Here is a 14,287-nt window from a genome sequence, read left to right on the forward strand (position 1 = left end):
ACATGTTTAAGTAATGATGAACAAAATATTTAAGTACCGACCTGTTCAGGCTCCACGTGGCAAAACATGGAAATCTTTTCCTTCACTGCCATTTCTATAGGTTTTGCACTTCTGCAGACAATCTGTCAGAAGCAAAAAATCTTAAATAATTACTAGGCAAACCAATAAAAGATCCTCAATACTGTTCATGAAGAAATTAACCTCCCTTGCAAGCATAGCACAAACAAATGTGCATTTTTTAATCTCTTCCCCTCTTTTGGAGTTCTAGAATATATCATAGCTCACAAATACCTGCTAGCAAGGTAGAAGTAAATCAGTCACCTGCCCATACTGACCCACTTTTATTAATCTTTCTTTGGCATTCTCTGTAATACTGCTTCCTCATTTCTCCTTGTAGCTACTGTTGTAATACCCCTCACCTAAAGTCTTACAGCTCTCTACGTATGAATAATATGATGAATCAAAAGAAATATTATGATCTTATCAGCTAAGTTTAGATCAATAATTCTTAGCTTATATGCATGTTTTCTACTATTTCAATACTTCAGCACCTTTTTGTAATTCTTAATTTGCACATCATAATAAAAAGGAGGCTGAAGATAAGAAAACTGTTTCATAATTTTGTGGGGTTTTTCCTGATGCAATTACTCTGCCATCATTTTGCTGATGCATGTAAAACTTGGGAATTTTAGAAAATACTAACAATTTTTACCAACAAAGAAAACAGGCATGTATTTTGGTGTTCACTGGGAGGGCTTTTTTTTTGCATTATATAGCTTCAGGCAACTAACTCAAAATGCAGAACTGCTCTCTCAATGTGCCTATTGATTACTTAGTCTACTACCTTAAGTTGTTTTGAATACTTGAAGTATAACAGAAAGTAGCAGGATCCTGTTAAAAGATTAAGTCATTATTTTCCCCATCTTTCTAGCAAATTCAACTACTTAATGCATTAAGCCCTTCTTTGTTCAGAAACTCATAGCTGATCTTTGATCACCTTGCTTGAATGCAGCTTAGCTACACAGATATTGATGAAGTCCAATTAACTTCCCCTACCCTTCCAAGAAATTCTAGAAACAGAAAAAACAATGTCAAGTATAAAGAAAAATTAGTGCACATTCTAATAATCAAAAAAGAATTATGAAACAATTTGTACATTCTATTCAATTAAGCACAACTTAAAAATTGGGTACTGTTTGAAGGCGTAATTCATAAACCTTGATAGGATGAGCACACAATTAGATCCACTTTGAAATATATCATCCATCTTGCTGAGACAAATTTAAAGATAACTGAGTCATAGAAATCAAAAACATCAGAATCAGCATGAAAATACAAACCTACAGTAACAGTGGAGGAGATGCCTCTCAAAGAAACAATACAAAGAAGATGAGGAACAATTAAATTGAACAGGGCAGCACTGACAAGCATATAATCAGTTTTCAAAATGCCATTTTCATTTTCAAAAGCCCATTAAATCTGCAGATACAGTGTATTCATTACACGCTTAGAACATCTCACAGAGAATATAAAGGCTCCCGTACATGCACAGCTGAGACTGGCCCCGCATGCCACCTTGGGGAAGCCTGGGACCAGACAGCAAGGCAGCAGGTATTAAGCAGGTCTAGCCAAGTTCAGCTCAGGCAGACTGGCAGCACAGCTTATAAAGGAAGCCCTCCTGAGTGCTCTTCTAGGAGCTTCCCCATGTGATGCCTTGGCCTTGGGCCCCTGCCCAAGAGAGCAACTATTTAAAGATTTTCTTGAAGCAGTGCCCAAGCAACTTTACATCAGTGCCAAGAGGCTTTCCTCAGAGTGTAATCTCTCTATGCTTTAGTGGTCGACAGCAGCAGTTTAAAAAAGAAAAGAAAAGAAAAAGTACCAGGTTTCTGACAGTCCCAGAACTGCCCCAGGCAAAAACTCAGGATGTGAGAAAGGGACCAGATTAGCCTGTTTTCCTTTTATTACACACACTTAACAGGCTTTTAAAAATCAATTTGGGGGGTGGGAAGTCAGACACTGGCAATTATCTTAAAGGCCTTCAAAAATCACATGTAACTTTCCATATGCAATTAGCACCTCGAGAGGGATTTTGAAATTTAGGCCCTGAAGCTTGGAATATAGAGCAGCTCTGCATTAATAAAAGTCTTTCCCTCCACAAGATTACAGTTACCATGTCACAACAATTTGAAGCTACCTAACACATCTTTCACATATCCTATTTATAAAGCCATTAGTTTTGTATTTATGAAAATGCTTTTTGATAAATGTAAAATGCAAGAGTTCAAAAAAGTAGAAGCACAACACAAAATTTAGTTGTGGGACTATCTTTTTAAGAATCATTGTTCCTTTTTGAGGATATAAATACTACACAGAAGCAGTGACTATTCTCACGACTCTCTCATTTCTGAGAAGGGCTAGAAAGCTTTTTCTCCCAGTGGACTATATGGGAATGGAAAGTGCTCAACAACTTCCAGAATCAAGTACGGAAAATATCCTTTGACTTAACAAGTAGCCTCACACAAAAGAGCAAAATTGTCCTTTTCTGTTCCCAAAACGGAGTGTGTCTTCAGCTGCACCAGCTGCAGGTCAGGAGGATAGGAGCATGAGTTTGAACTGGGGTTGTACTGGCATTTGAAGCTGTCCTGTCCTGGCTTCAGTGCTATCAACACTTGCCCAAGCAGATTAACATTTCCAATGACAGACAAGGTATCACAACAGGGAGCTGCAATCTACTTATGTCTCCACTCTGCTCCCAAGGAAAAGTGCCAGGGAGGCAAACACTATCCAGGGAATAAGCACATACGCATTACTAGAGCACTGCCCTGGTTTCAGCTGGGATAGAGTTAATTTTCTTCAGTAGCTGGTATGGAGCTATGTTCTGGATTTGTGCTAGAAACAGTGGTGATAATATGGAGTTGTGTTAGCTGTTGCTAAGGAGTGCCTACACTAGTCAAGGACTTTTCCAGCTTCCCATGCTCTGCCAGGTGCACAAGGAGCTTGGGAGGGGACACAGCTGGGACAGCTGACCCAAACTGGGCAAAGGATATCCCACACCATATGGCATCATGCTCAGCATGTAAAGCTGGGGAAAGAAGAAAGAAGGGTGGGGGTTCTTTGGAGTGATGGTGTTTGTCTTCCCAAGTAATCGTTATTTGTGGTGGAGCCCTGCTTTCCTGGAGATGGCTGAGCACCTGCCTGCTGATGGGAAGAGTGAGTCAATTCCTTGTTTTGCTTTGCTTGCACGTGCAGCTTTTGCATTACTTATTAAACTGTCTTTATCTCAAGCCATGAGTTGCCTCACTTTTACTCTTCTGATTCTCTCTCCCGTCCCACCGGGGGGGAGTGAGCGAGTAGCTGTGTGGTGCTTGGTTGCTGATTGGGGCTAAACCATGACAAGAAAGAATGGAAGGAGTTGAGCATTTGACATAATTTGCAAACTGGCACGAGGTGAAAGTTGCTGTCTTTAGGTTCACTACACTCTGCGGTGCCAGAAGGGATTGAGAGCAGCCCTACAGAGAGGGAAATTAAGGGTACTGGTGGATGAAAAGCTGGGCATGAGCCAACAATGTGCACTTGCAGCCCAGAAAGCCAGCTGTGTCCCGGCCTGCATCAAAAGCATCGTGGCCAGCAAGTCGAGGGAGGTGATGCTGCCCCTCTGCTCTGCTTTGGTGAGACCCAACCTGGAGTGCTGCATCCAGCTCTGGAGCCCTCAACACAAGAGAGACGTGGAGCTGTTGGAGTGGGTCCAGAGGAGGGCCACAAAAATGATCAGAGGGATGGAGCACCTCTCCTATGAAGGCAGGCTGAGAGTTGGAATTGTTGAGCCTGGAGAAAAGGCAGCTGTGGGGAGACCTTATTGTGGCCTTTTGGTACTTAAGGGGGGATTATAAGAAAGATGGGGACAAACTTTTTAGCAGGGCCTGTTGCAACAGGACACGGGGTAATGGCTTTAAACAAAAAGAGGGTAGATTCATACTAGATATAAGGAAAAATATTTTTACAATGAGGGTGGTCTGGAATGGGTTGCCCAGAGTGTTGGCAGATGCCCCATCCCTAGAAACATTCACAGTCAGGTTGGACGGGGCTCTGAGCAACCTGATCTAGTTGAAGATGTCCCTGTTCACTGCAGGGGGGTTGGACTGGATGGCCTTTGAAAGTCCCTTCCAACCCAAATAATTCTATGAGTCTATGAAAGAAACTGAGGAACCTTACTTTGAAGATTCACCTACATTTTGTATTTCCAAAGAGGAATATTTTTAAGGCTGTACTTCAAAGGTAGGATTACTTATTCTTAATCATGCATAAGAAGAAATTTGTGAGAGAATGTCAGAAGCCAGAAGCATTCTAGGTCTTACCACAAAGCGAACTATTTATTTTTAGCAGTACAAAATGATTTTTCTGCAAAGATCCCTTTAGAAGAGGAACACAGCTACAGTCCCAAGATATTGCAAGGAGTTAGTTGAACTAAGTTAACTTAAGAGTGAATTTGAGTAATTTGATTTCCTGTAGCATATATGTTGCACTTCTAAAATTCTTGTCTCTCGTGGGACACTAAGGCTTATTCCTTGAACACAGCTTATATATACAAGGACACTTCAGGATGACCTATAAATAAAACTCTGTATTTATTGACTCACCAGGTCTGGAGACAAGCCTAGACCCCTCAGTGCTCGAACACTGTTCTGTGTTGGTTTTGTCTTCTGTTCACCAGTGGCATTAGGCTGGAAAGACATATTTTGAAAGCTCATATAGCAACTAACATCTACTAACAGAGCAGATACAGGTTAAAAGAGAAAAGTCATTGCAAGTAATAATACTTTCAGGAAGTAAACATATCCAAACAGAGCCACAATATGCCAGAAACAGAAACGGTACCACTGTTATTACTTATATAAGAAATTTTGTGATGAAACCGCATAGCCCTAATTCAGGTCGGGTTTATTTTTTTTCTTTCAGAAAGAAATTTCAATATAATTCACTCAGGTAGAAGAAGAATAATATTCCAAAAAGTTGGATTTTGCTAATAAATGGAGAATGTCCAACATTGCATAAAGCTTTCAATGAGTGTCCTTGGAAATAATCAGATATAGTAAATAATTCTGTTCTCAGATACACAGAATTAACCCTACCAATTGCTGATCAATCCTCTAATCCACAGCTGCAGTGGTTAATAATTCTCTTTTTATCTGTACAAGGTGCAATCATTACCAACCTTTGCTTACCAAAATCTCCCCAGTGAATACTTACCTCTTAAAATAATAATAAAACCTATTTGTGAAGTAAAATTTAGAGTTTGCATGGAAAAATATTTGTAGTCCTCTACAAAAGTTGTAGCGGTCTTGACTGGAAGATCACTGTACATCAAGGAGCGAGTTAGTGATCCACATGAGGGTTCACCTGAGGAAGCCCAGGCCTGTGCCACACAAATCCCTTGCCCGCAGGACAAACTCACCCAGCTTGTCGTAACAGAGGAGCCTGCAGGCAGCTCCCGCTCAGCACCCGCAATTACATCACCTGCCTGGCCTTGCATTTATGTGGGGATGAGGCAAGAAGTTCTCCTGAGAACATCCTTTCTGTCTGACAGTAAAAATTATACAGTTGTTTCCTTCTAAGAAAATTATCTATTAGCTCAAATGACCAAAAGGGAAGAATCTCTCCTACGGATGTGGTCTGCCCAGCATGCTGCACATCAGGGCCTTTCAGTGCTACACCACCCGGGATTCCCACCATCTAGAGCGACGTAAGGTCATTTATACTGTTCTCTCTTTATAGTATTAGCTCTAACAAATAGAATTTTAAGTGATACCTTAGAGAGTCTGAGTGCCTTTCTTACTGGATTCATAACGTACCAGCAGCTTCCAGTGTAAAGCACAACTATATTTAGCCTTCTAGATAACTCAGTATTGAAAAGGGGTTTTTATTTGTAACTTAGAACATTAAAACAGATTCTCGTATCAATGAAGTAATTATCAAGGCCTTTATTTACCCCAGCGTGGCTTGGTTTCACATTTCCATCTCTAAAACCCCCCAGCACGAAAGGGTTAATGGTAAAAGTAAACAAATAAAGTCCAATACAGAGTAAAATCTATTTTATTAATAAACTTACCTGTGGTACTAGACTAACATGGATATTACAGAAGTTCTCTCTTTTTGCTTTGAACTGAAACTGTCTAAATGCTTCAACAAATGGCATTCCTTCAATATCTCCAATGGTTCCACCCAGCTGAAAAAGAAAGCTTGGATATGTCAGAGTGTCAGAAAAAAAAAAGTCTACCTCTTACATACTCAGTAAGTTTTCTGAAATCTTTAAAAAAAAAAAACAAAAGGACATTTGAAATTTGCCGAATTGTCATCTACTCTGCTCATTTCGTTTCCTGTGGGAAACATAAAACGATTTAACAATTTTCCAGTTTTGTTACATTCACTTTACACCAAACTCATAAGCTTCGCATGGGAAGATGTGTGGTACTACTGAATAATACACGCTTTCACCCTGCCTTCAAAGTGGTGAAAAAGTAATCACTAGTTAAGCTGACGCGAAGGTTTCTGTACAGAAAAACTTTATTTTCCTGTCTGTCAGATTAATGAACAGTTGTGACCAGCAAGATACATACTTTTAGCAATATTATCACAGCTTTCCAACATCAATAAATGCCATATGGACAACATGAAATAATATTTCACATTATAAAAGACTAAATATTTATTACCAAACCAAAACCCAAGACTAAGTCCATGATAAAACTTATCTTTAAAGACAGAAATTAGATGTCTTTCAAAGACACAAAGAGCTATAGTAGACTAAGCACTGAACAAAGCAGCGTTGAGTACATAATTCTTATGAAGTAGTTGTATTTTAGAATGATCTTTCCATGCCACCAAGCGGCTTTTGACAGAACTGCATATTTGTTCATGCAGTACCAGAAAAACTTCTGACAACTACATTTGTATGTGATGCACATATTCAGTCTAACTCCTTCAGGATTTTGCCATGGGAAGACATTACAATTATCCTTAAAGTCCTGAACAAAACTATTTTTATCAGGCTGGAGCTATAACAAAAAAAACCCCATACATGGAGGAAACAGAAAATTAACTTTCAAGTTAAAGAACTGACAAGCCCATCACTTATTAATATTCTTCTGCAACTTCCGTATTTACTATTTTTACATTTGTTTTAAATGAAATGTTTGACACTTACTGTGCACATCACAAAAAAGATATCTAGCTATACTAATAAGTATATTTTAATCAAGACAGATTCTTCTGCAAAAGAAATACTGAGCAATTCTGTGACCTGGGTCACAAAGTTTAATCACACTACTGATCATGGCGGTTGTTTCTGGAATTAAATCTATGACATACTGTTCTGTCAAAATCTCAGGTATAACCTTTTTCTGTATTTTCCACTGTAAAAGTAATACTAGAAATTACTGACTGCCTTTCCTCCAGTTGTCTCAATGTCCTACTAAGGATGGGTAAAACTCATTATTTCCGTTGTGCAGAACATCAGCAGGTTAAGTGATTAATAAAGTTGCCTCCAAAGATCTTCAAAACAATACCAGAAAGTGGGAAACTAACTTATATGGTGTTTAAATATATTCCTTTAAACATGACTACGAGCAAAAAGACGGCATTTAAAGCCATATGGAAAGGTAGAATGTTATTAGGCTCTCCTACTGACCATAGCAGATTTCAGGTATTACACAAGTTTTCTCAATACTATTAAGAGTATAAAGCTTCAGTCAAATGTCTGTATCTTGGAATAAATACTTCACGTTACAGTAACTGGCTGCTTTAATTTTTTAAATTAATACACTTTTAAGCAGCTCAGTTTCAGCAGTATTCTAGAAGGGATTCATTCCAGTAAACAGAAGCTGTAGGGACAAGACCACGCCTAGCAACCTCAGAACAAACCAAAGAATATAAAATGTGTCTTTGTATTGCTGCTCTCCATAAAACTTTAGTCTAACCTTTTTACAGTAAGTAGCAAAGAGAAAGCAAGCTAGTTCTTTGTCTTCACTGGGGATATATATCTGAAAAGGTTCCATACTTGCCTCAATTACGCAAATTTGTGGCTCTTCTCTGTCATCATCCACTGGAACTTTTGCCTGATTCATTACCCATTCCTGAACTGCATCAGTGATGTGCGGAACAACTACAAGACAAAGCCAGAGAAGGCAAGCATATCTTACTTTAGGGCAATACACCGGTTTTTGCATGCAAAAGGGGCAAAATGAGCAGAAAGTCAAAAGGAAACTACTAGCTCCTTTTCCTATTCCTCCTTCCCTTGAACCCAGAAGCCCAACATTACAAGAATATACCCCTATCGCTCGGGAAGGAGAAAGGAGTAAGATGATGCAGCAAAGAGCAGCTTCTTCTAGCTGTTCACTCTTTTGTACAGACTGAATGGACTAGTATCCCACAGAATTAAAAATATCACCTTGAACGGTTTTTCCCAAGTAATCACCATGTCGTTCTTTATTAATGACATGTTGATATATCTTTCCAGTGGTGATGTTGTTATCTTTATAGAGATTGATGTCCAAAAATCTCTCATAATTTCCCAAATCTAAGTCAACTTCTCCACCATCATTCAATACAAAAACTTCCCCTGAAAACAGAAAGTGAAAATAGACAGAAAAGCAGTAAAATAATCAGAAATTATTAAACAGACAGTAGGAATACTACAAACTTATCTTAAAATTGAAGACATGTTTTTTTTAAATGACATACCACAATGGCACATCGCTAAAGCACATGCTGCAACTCAGTCTGCGTTTTCATTCTGCCTGACTGAATATCAGTCATTACTTTTACATCAAAAGCCTATCCCTCAGTCACATATAGTTTTGCAAATAAATTTAAGTTATATTGCCAAAATATTTAAGTGACTTAAATATTTAACCAGCATTCCAACAGCACGCTACAATCTTTGTTTGGAGGAAAGGAGGAAACCAATCTCTAGAAATCATAAATCATCAACAAATAAAACATTCATTTACACATGGCAGCCAAAAACTGTGCTTTTATAAGTACGAATTATTACACATGTACAAAGCGTTCCACTATAAATTCTTGTTGTTTGGATGTGAATGATTAAAGCTTGGATCAGGATTAAAGTTATAATGAACATAAATGCTTCTTCACACATGATCACTGTTTCTTATTCAGTTGTTTCATCTTGTATACGTGGTTCACTATGTCCACAGCAGGGGTTATTTCTGACCCTGAAAAATCTAATTAAAATATCCTTCAGGTTCAGACTTTTCGCAGACCTCTAAAGGGGCTCTAAATTCTGAATCTAATCAACTTCTGAAGGAATTAAAGTTGCTAGATCTTGAGGTAAAGCTGGAAAGCTCTTCAGAAAAACCATAAAATATTTTGCCACCACCCAATGAATCAACAGCTAAACAAATTATGGGACTAATGCACAAGAGAAAAAAAAGAAGCAATCCCCCTGAAGGTATAGCATGGGCTATGGAAATATATATCCCACCAAGATACAACACTCCAGTGAACAGTTTAACAAAAACATCGCAGTGTGTAGAGCAGAGTGGAAGATTTATGCCTGATCCTGTGAGGCACTGAGTACCTCCTCTGTACTAAATTATCATTTAAGCCAACAGACACAGAGTGGAAGTGACATTTCTCATAAGCAGGCCTTGGAAGAACTAAAAAAAAATACATTATTAAAAAAAACTTCTTCAGTTAACTGGAAGTCACCAAATTAAAATCCTTTGACTCAATCAGATTTCTGCCAAAATGTTAACAGAAGAGCCTTGCCATTCTCACTTGTGTGAATTTCTACCTACTACCCAGGAAGCCACCGTTTCTTCACAAGCAGTAAGAAACTCTTAGGCAAACAGAGTGGGGCGTGGAGGGGGGAAAAAAATCATGTGGGAATTACATGGCACAGTATCGCCTCTCCCCTGCACCTGCTCCAGGGGAGAAACACATCCTCACAATCTCAAGTCATCACAGGAATCTTACCACCAAAGGTAAAGACATAACTTCCCCAGTCAACTGCCTAACTAGCACCAGAAGTGCTTCTGAAAGTGCAGGCCTAATGGATTAGTTAAATTCAGCTTTTGGAGAGAGGTCTGATGTGCAGTGGTCTTCCTCCACTTAAAAAGCCAAGTAGCCTTTTTTCAGTCCAGGAGATAAATGCATTTATCTCCAGTTCCAAAAATTTTGGTCTAGACTAAAAGTAAGCAGACAAAATCCACCAAATAAAAATAATTAGAAGTGTCTATTGGCTGAAGGTACTTTGGAACTTTGAAAACCATTGTTTTCAATAAATGTACAAGTAACAAGACAGCTGAAGGAACATTCAAAATTATAAATGCATGTCAGATTGCCTTGTAGCTCGTCAGCAATGTAGTCAATACAACCAACATAGCTTAGAGAACTAACCAACCAAAGCAAGCATCTACTTTAAAATGATACCACTAGTTGGCTCTCTCAGCTTCACTGATGGTTTTGACTAGATTCTCATTGTCTAAAATGGGAACTTAATCTAACTCTTAGGAAGACTGAGACTTTAGAGGCACTGACAACTGACATGCAGGTAACAGCATTCACAAGTAACCATCAAGGAGTTAAATTTCAAAGAAGTTTTACAGTACTACTCCATTTTTTCTTTTTAATCAAGTTGAACTGAAGATAGCATTGACTGAACAAGGCCTAGAGCTGCGATTTTCCCAACAAAGTGATACTTCATAGGAAGGAAGCATCTACTCATAAAAGTAAATTCACCAAACAGGCTTCTCCTCCTTTTACTTAGGGCTGACAATGCCCCTGAGAACACAAAGTAAGGAAGAAACTTGCATCGCTAAATAGATTATAGAATGACTAATAACCACCATACTAATGTAATTAAAAACAAAAACCAAACCACAAACACCAAAACACCCACCACATTATTGTGAATACAAATACTTATGCAACAGGGAACAGCACAGCTCTTCATACCATGTTCATATGGTGAAAAGGTTCCAGCATCTATGTTTATGTAAGGATCAATTTTGATTGCAGTGACACGCAGACCACATGATTTCAGTATGGTGCCAATGCTGCTCGCAATGATCCCTTTGCCAATGCCTGAGATGACACCACCAGTTACCAGGATGTACTTCATCGGAAACACAGCACAAGCACGCTGATCTCGAGCTGGAAATCTAAAATGACAAAGATGTACATCTAATGAGTGCAAATTCATGCCGGGGAAGAACACAGCCTCAGTATGCAAAAAATCTAAGCTGAAACGACCTTCAGAAAAAGAAAACAAAATCACCATTTTGGAATCTGGGAGTAGAATTCACCTCTCCCAGCTTATACACCAATGCGTAAGCTGAGTGCCTAAGTACATTCCACAGTCAGTGGAAAAACAAATACCATTTTGATACGTTGCCCTGTGGAGGTGCCACAGAGAGGCACAGTTCATCTAGCCTATTCCTCTCCTGTGACAGGAAAAGCCGTCTAACTTTTAGAACCACATGTTAGGCATGATGAATTGCATCCTGGATTCTTTCTAAATTAAAGAAGTTAATCATTTCACATGTGTTTTGAGAAGTTAGCTCAAAGATTGTTCATTGCTACCTTACCCAGAACACTCACATTCTCCATCCAGTAGCTTTACCTTCAAAAATCATGACTGTAGCTTCAAATATCTATTAAAATCAAAACGTTATACCATCTGCTCCATTCTTCAGCAGCTTTCGCTTCTCCAACTCACAGTGCGTCGAGTATTGCACCAGAAGTCTTACAAAATCCTACAGAGCAGTAGAACATGAGACCAGAAAATAAAAACTGAACAAAAAATGTCCATATTTATACTACAGTATGTTACTGCTCAAAAGCCTAGAGTCTTTTCTTCACCTGCCTACCTATTCTCCCTCTCCAGGTGAGAAGCACCTCCAGGTGTGTGAGAAACAACCAGAAAAAGAATCACCTAGCATCTCTGGACTATGACGCAGAGTAAGAGTTGACACAGTTCTAAAAACCAACGTTGTATCAGTATCAATTGTATCAACTTTAACTTTCAGATTTAGAGAAACATTTGATGTTATGACACACATTAGCACCATGAATTCAGCTACTCCATCCAGGGTTGCCATTCTCTGGGAGCTAAGGCATGTGGCCTTCAACACGGCCAACTTGTCAGAGTTTCTGCTTCACTGTCTAGACTGTGAAATACATGATTCTTCGCAAGAAGGAACTGCAACTGTGAGTACTCACAAACGCTATATCCTGAAGACGTAAACATGATAGTTAACACATATTACGGTGCTGAAGCCTTGATCAGATACAACATCATATTTCACACTGCTCTACGATACTACTAGTGTAGGCAACAATGGCTATTCACACACAGAAACTTCTTCTCCTGATTTATAAGAAGCTTGGATAATTAAAACTGAAAAAAAAAAAGGACCTGCTATGAACCAAGAGATGCGAATAACATACTAGGCAAATCATCAGATGGGTGGGGGGCAGGAAAAATGGATGTCAGTATATCTATGCCACCTTGCACTGTGTATGAGTGTGAATGGTAAGGGATCCAGAACTATTAAAACAGACGATAAGGAGACACCCCCACCCCCTAAAAATTCTGATAACTACTATCCCAATTAAAAATTCTTCATCACCCTTCTTGTTGCTGTAATCTGCTGTTCTGACCAACTGCTGTTGGCCTTGTCCCTGCAATTCTCCCACTTCACCTGGTTTTTCACACAAGCATAGATTCTGCCACCATTTCTCCAGCCCATCTGAAACAGGATGATGTTGTGTGCACTTCATCCGTAACTGCATTCACATTACATTCAGGCAGTGGTGGAGGCGAATCACTGGAATGCTTTTTGAACAATGACAGCATGGCTTCCCACACAGCAAAGATTCTAGGGCCAACAAAATCTTTACTTACTTAAGTACCAAATTTGTTCAAAACAACATGCAACCGCACATGATATAACAGCGGCCGGGATAAATCAGAGCAGTATGGTTCTTCAAAGGCTGGCAGTAAGCAGTAGTTACTGGACAAACATTGTAGCTCTTCCTCTTACTATACTGAAGTAACATAAATAAGATCTGGATCTTCAGGGGGCTAGAATTTAAGAATGTAATAACGCTTGTTATCACTGCTCTTATGACTGATAGTAGGAATTAATAAACTATTATTTCCTCGTCAATATAGACAAAAGGAAGGACACAACCATCAGAAGTACTTAAATCAGGAGGATCAAAAGGATCATCAGGAATTAACTTTTCCCTACTATTTAGTTTTATCACATAGCGTTTTTTCAATAGCACAGATTTTCAGATTTGGAGCCTACCTCCTCTGTTTCAGACTCTTCCTTCATAAATCATAATAATGTAGCCATCAACATTAACATTTCGTAATAATCTAAGCCATTTTCAAAGCTACTTCCAGAAAAAGAAAGGAGGGAGGGAGAAATTACTTCAACAGGTATAAATCTTGAACTCGTGCCACTTCAAAACCCTTAAACACTATCACCTTGCTCACAGGAACCAAAATGAAAAGCTCGCTGTGATTTTAGCAGGAACAGAGATCTCCCAGCATCTTAAGGAAACGGAACGTTTAACTCGCAATAGGAACAGGGAACTCCAGGTGGATTGGGAAGTCACTCGTAAAAGGAGAAGGAAATAGGGGAGGGAAAGCGAAGAGAGAATCCTGGAAGCAAACATTTTGCTGGCAAGTGGCAACCGGCACAAGCAGCGGGGAACAGGGATCTCCCACAGGAGCTTGCTCTCTTCAGCAGGGATTTCGGAGCGCCCCGACCCCAAACGCGCTGCGCTACAGTGACAAGCAATCCCAGCCCGGCCCAGCGAGGGGCTCCCCCTGCCCCGCCCCATCAGCCGGGGGCCACGGCGCGGCCCAGGCGCGGGGCGGGAAGGGCCGTCCGAGGAGCGGAGCAGGAGGAGGGCGAGGGCGGCGGGGCTGCCTCCTCCCGTGACTTACCGCCCCGCGCCGCGCCGCCTTTTGTGCCTTTAAAGGCGGCTACTCCAACCGGCAGCCCGAGGGGCGAAGATGGAGGTGCGCCCGGTAACCCCACGGGCACGGCGCCGGGGGCCGCCCCCCAAGGGCCTCCCACGCGGGGCGGGGCGGGGGTCCGGCGGCGGTCCCGCGGGACAAGACGGGACGGGGGAAAGGGGACGGCGTCCTACTCCTGCCCGCGCCTCCCGCCAGCCGCGTGCTCCCCACCTCGTGCGCCGGCTGCGCCGACCCGCCCTACTCCCCACCCCCTGCGGCGGCGCGGCAGGCGGA

The 14,287-nt window shown here is 40.5% G+C and overlaps 1 protein-coding gene across 9 annotated transcripts in view; it reads right to left on the reverse strand.

Moving 5' to 3' along the window:
• CTPS2 (CTP synthase 2) overlaps positions 1-14,275 on the reverse strand; it is a 74,650-nt gene extending 60,375 nt beyond the window's left edge. For 2 of the 9 annotated variants that reach the window (XM_075096177.1, XM_075096148.1), the window contains exons 1-8: positions 12,926-13,105; positions 11,642-11,774; positions 10,975-11,180; positions 8,444-8,614; positions 8,058-8,158; positions 6,107-6,223; positions 4,638-4,721; positions 42-122 (exon numbers count right to left, since the gene is read on the reverse strand). In XM_075096177.1, the coding sequence (XP_074952278.1) occupies positions 42-122; positions 4,638-4,721; positions 6,107-6,223; positions 8,058-8,158; positions 8,444-8,614; positions 10,975-11,140 (720 nt within the window). In that variant the 5' untranslated portion in view covers positions 11,141-11,180; positions 11,642-11,774; positions 12,926-13,105. Of the gene's footprint in view, positions 1-41; positions 123-4,637; positions 4,722-6,106; positions 6,224-8,057; positions 8,159-8,443; positions 8,615-10,974; positions 11,181-11,641; positions 11,775-12,925; positions 13,106-13,981 lie in introns of those variants that run through there. The other 7 variants (XM_075096167.1, XM_075096140.1, XR_012661055.1 and 4 more) reach the window with 6 other exon arrangements.
• Positions 14,276-14,287: the final 12 nt, after the last annotated feature.

The sequence above is a fragment of the Phalacrocorax aristotelis genome, chromosome 1 (assembly GCF_949628215.1).
Source record: "Phalacrocorax aristotelis chromosome 1, bGulAri2.1, whole genome shotgun sequence".
Classification (NCBI taxonomy): domain Eukaryota; kingdom Metazoa; phylum Chordata; class Aves; order Suliformes; family Phalacrocoracidae; genus Phalacrocorax; species Phalacrocorax aristotelis.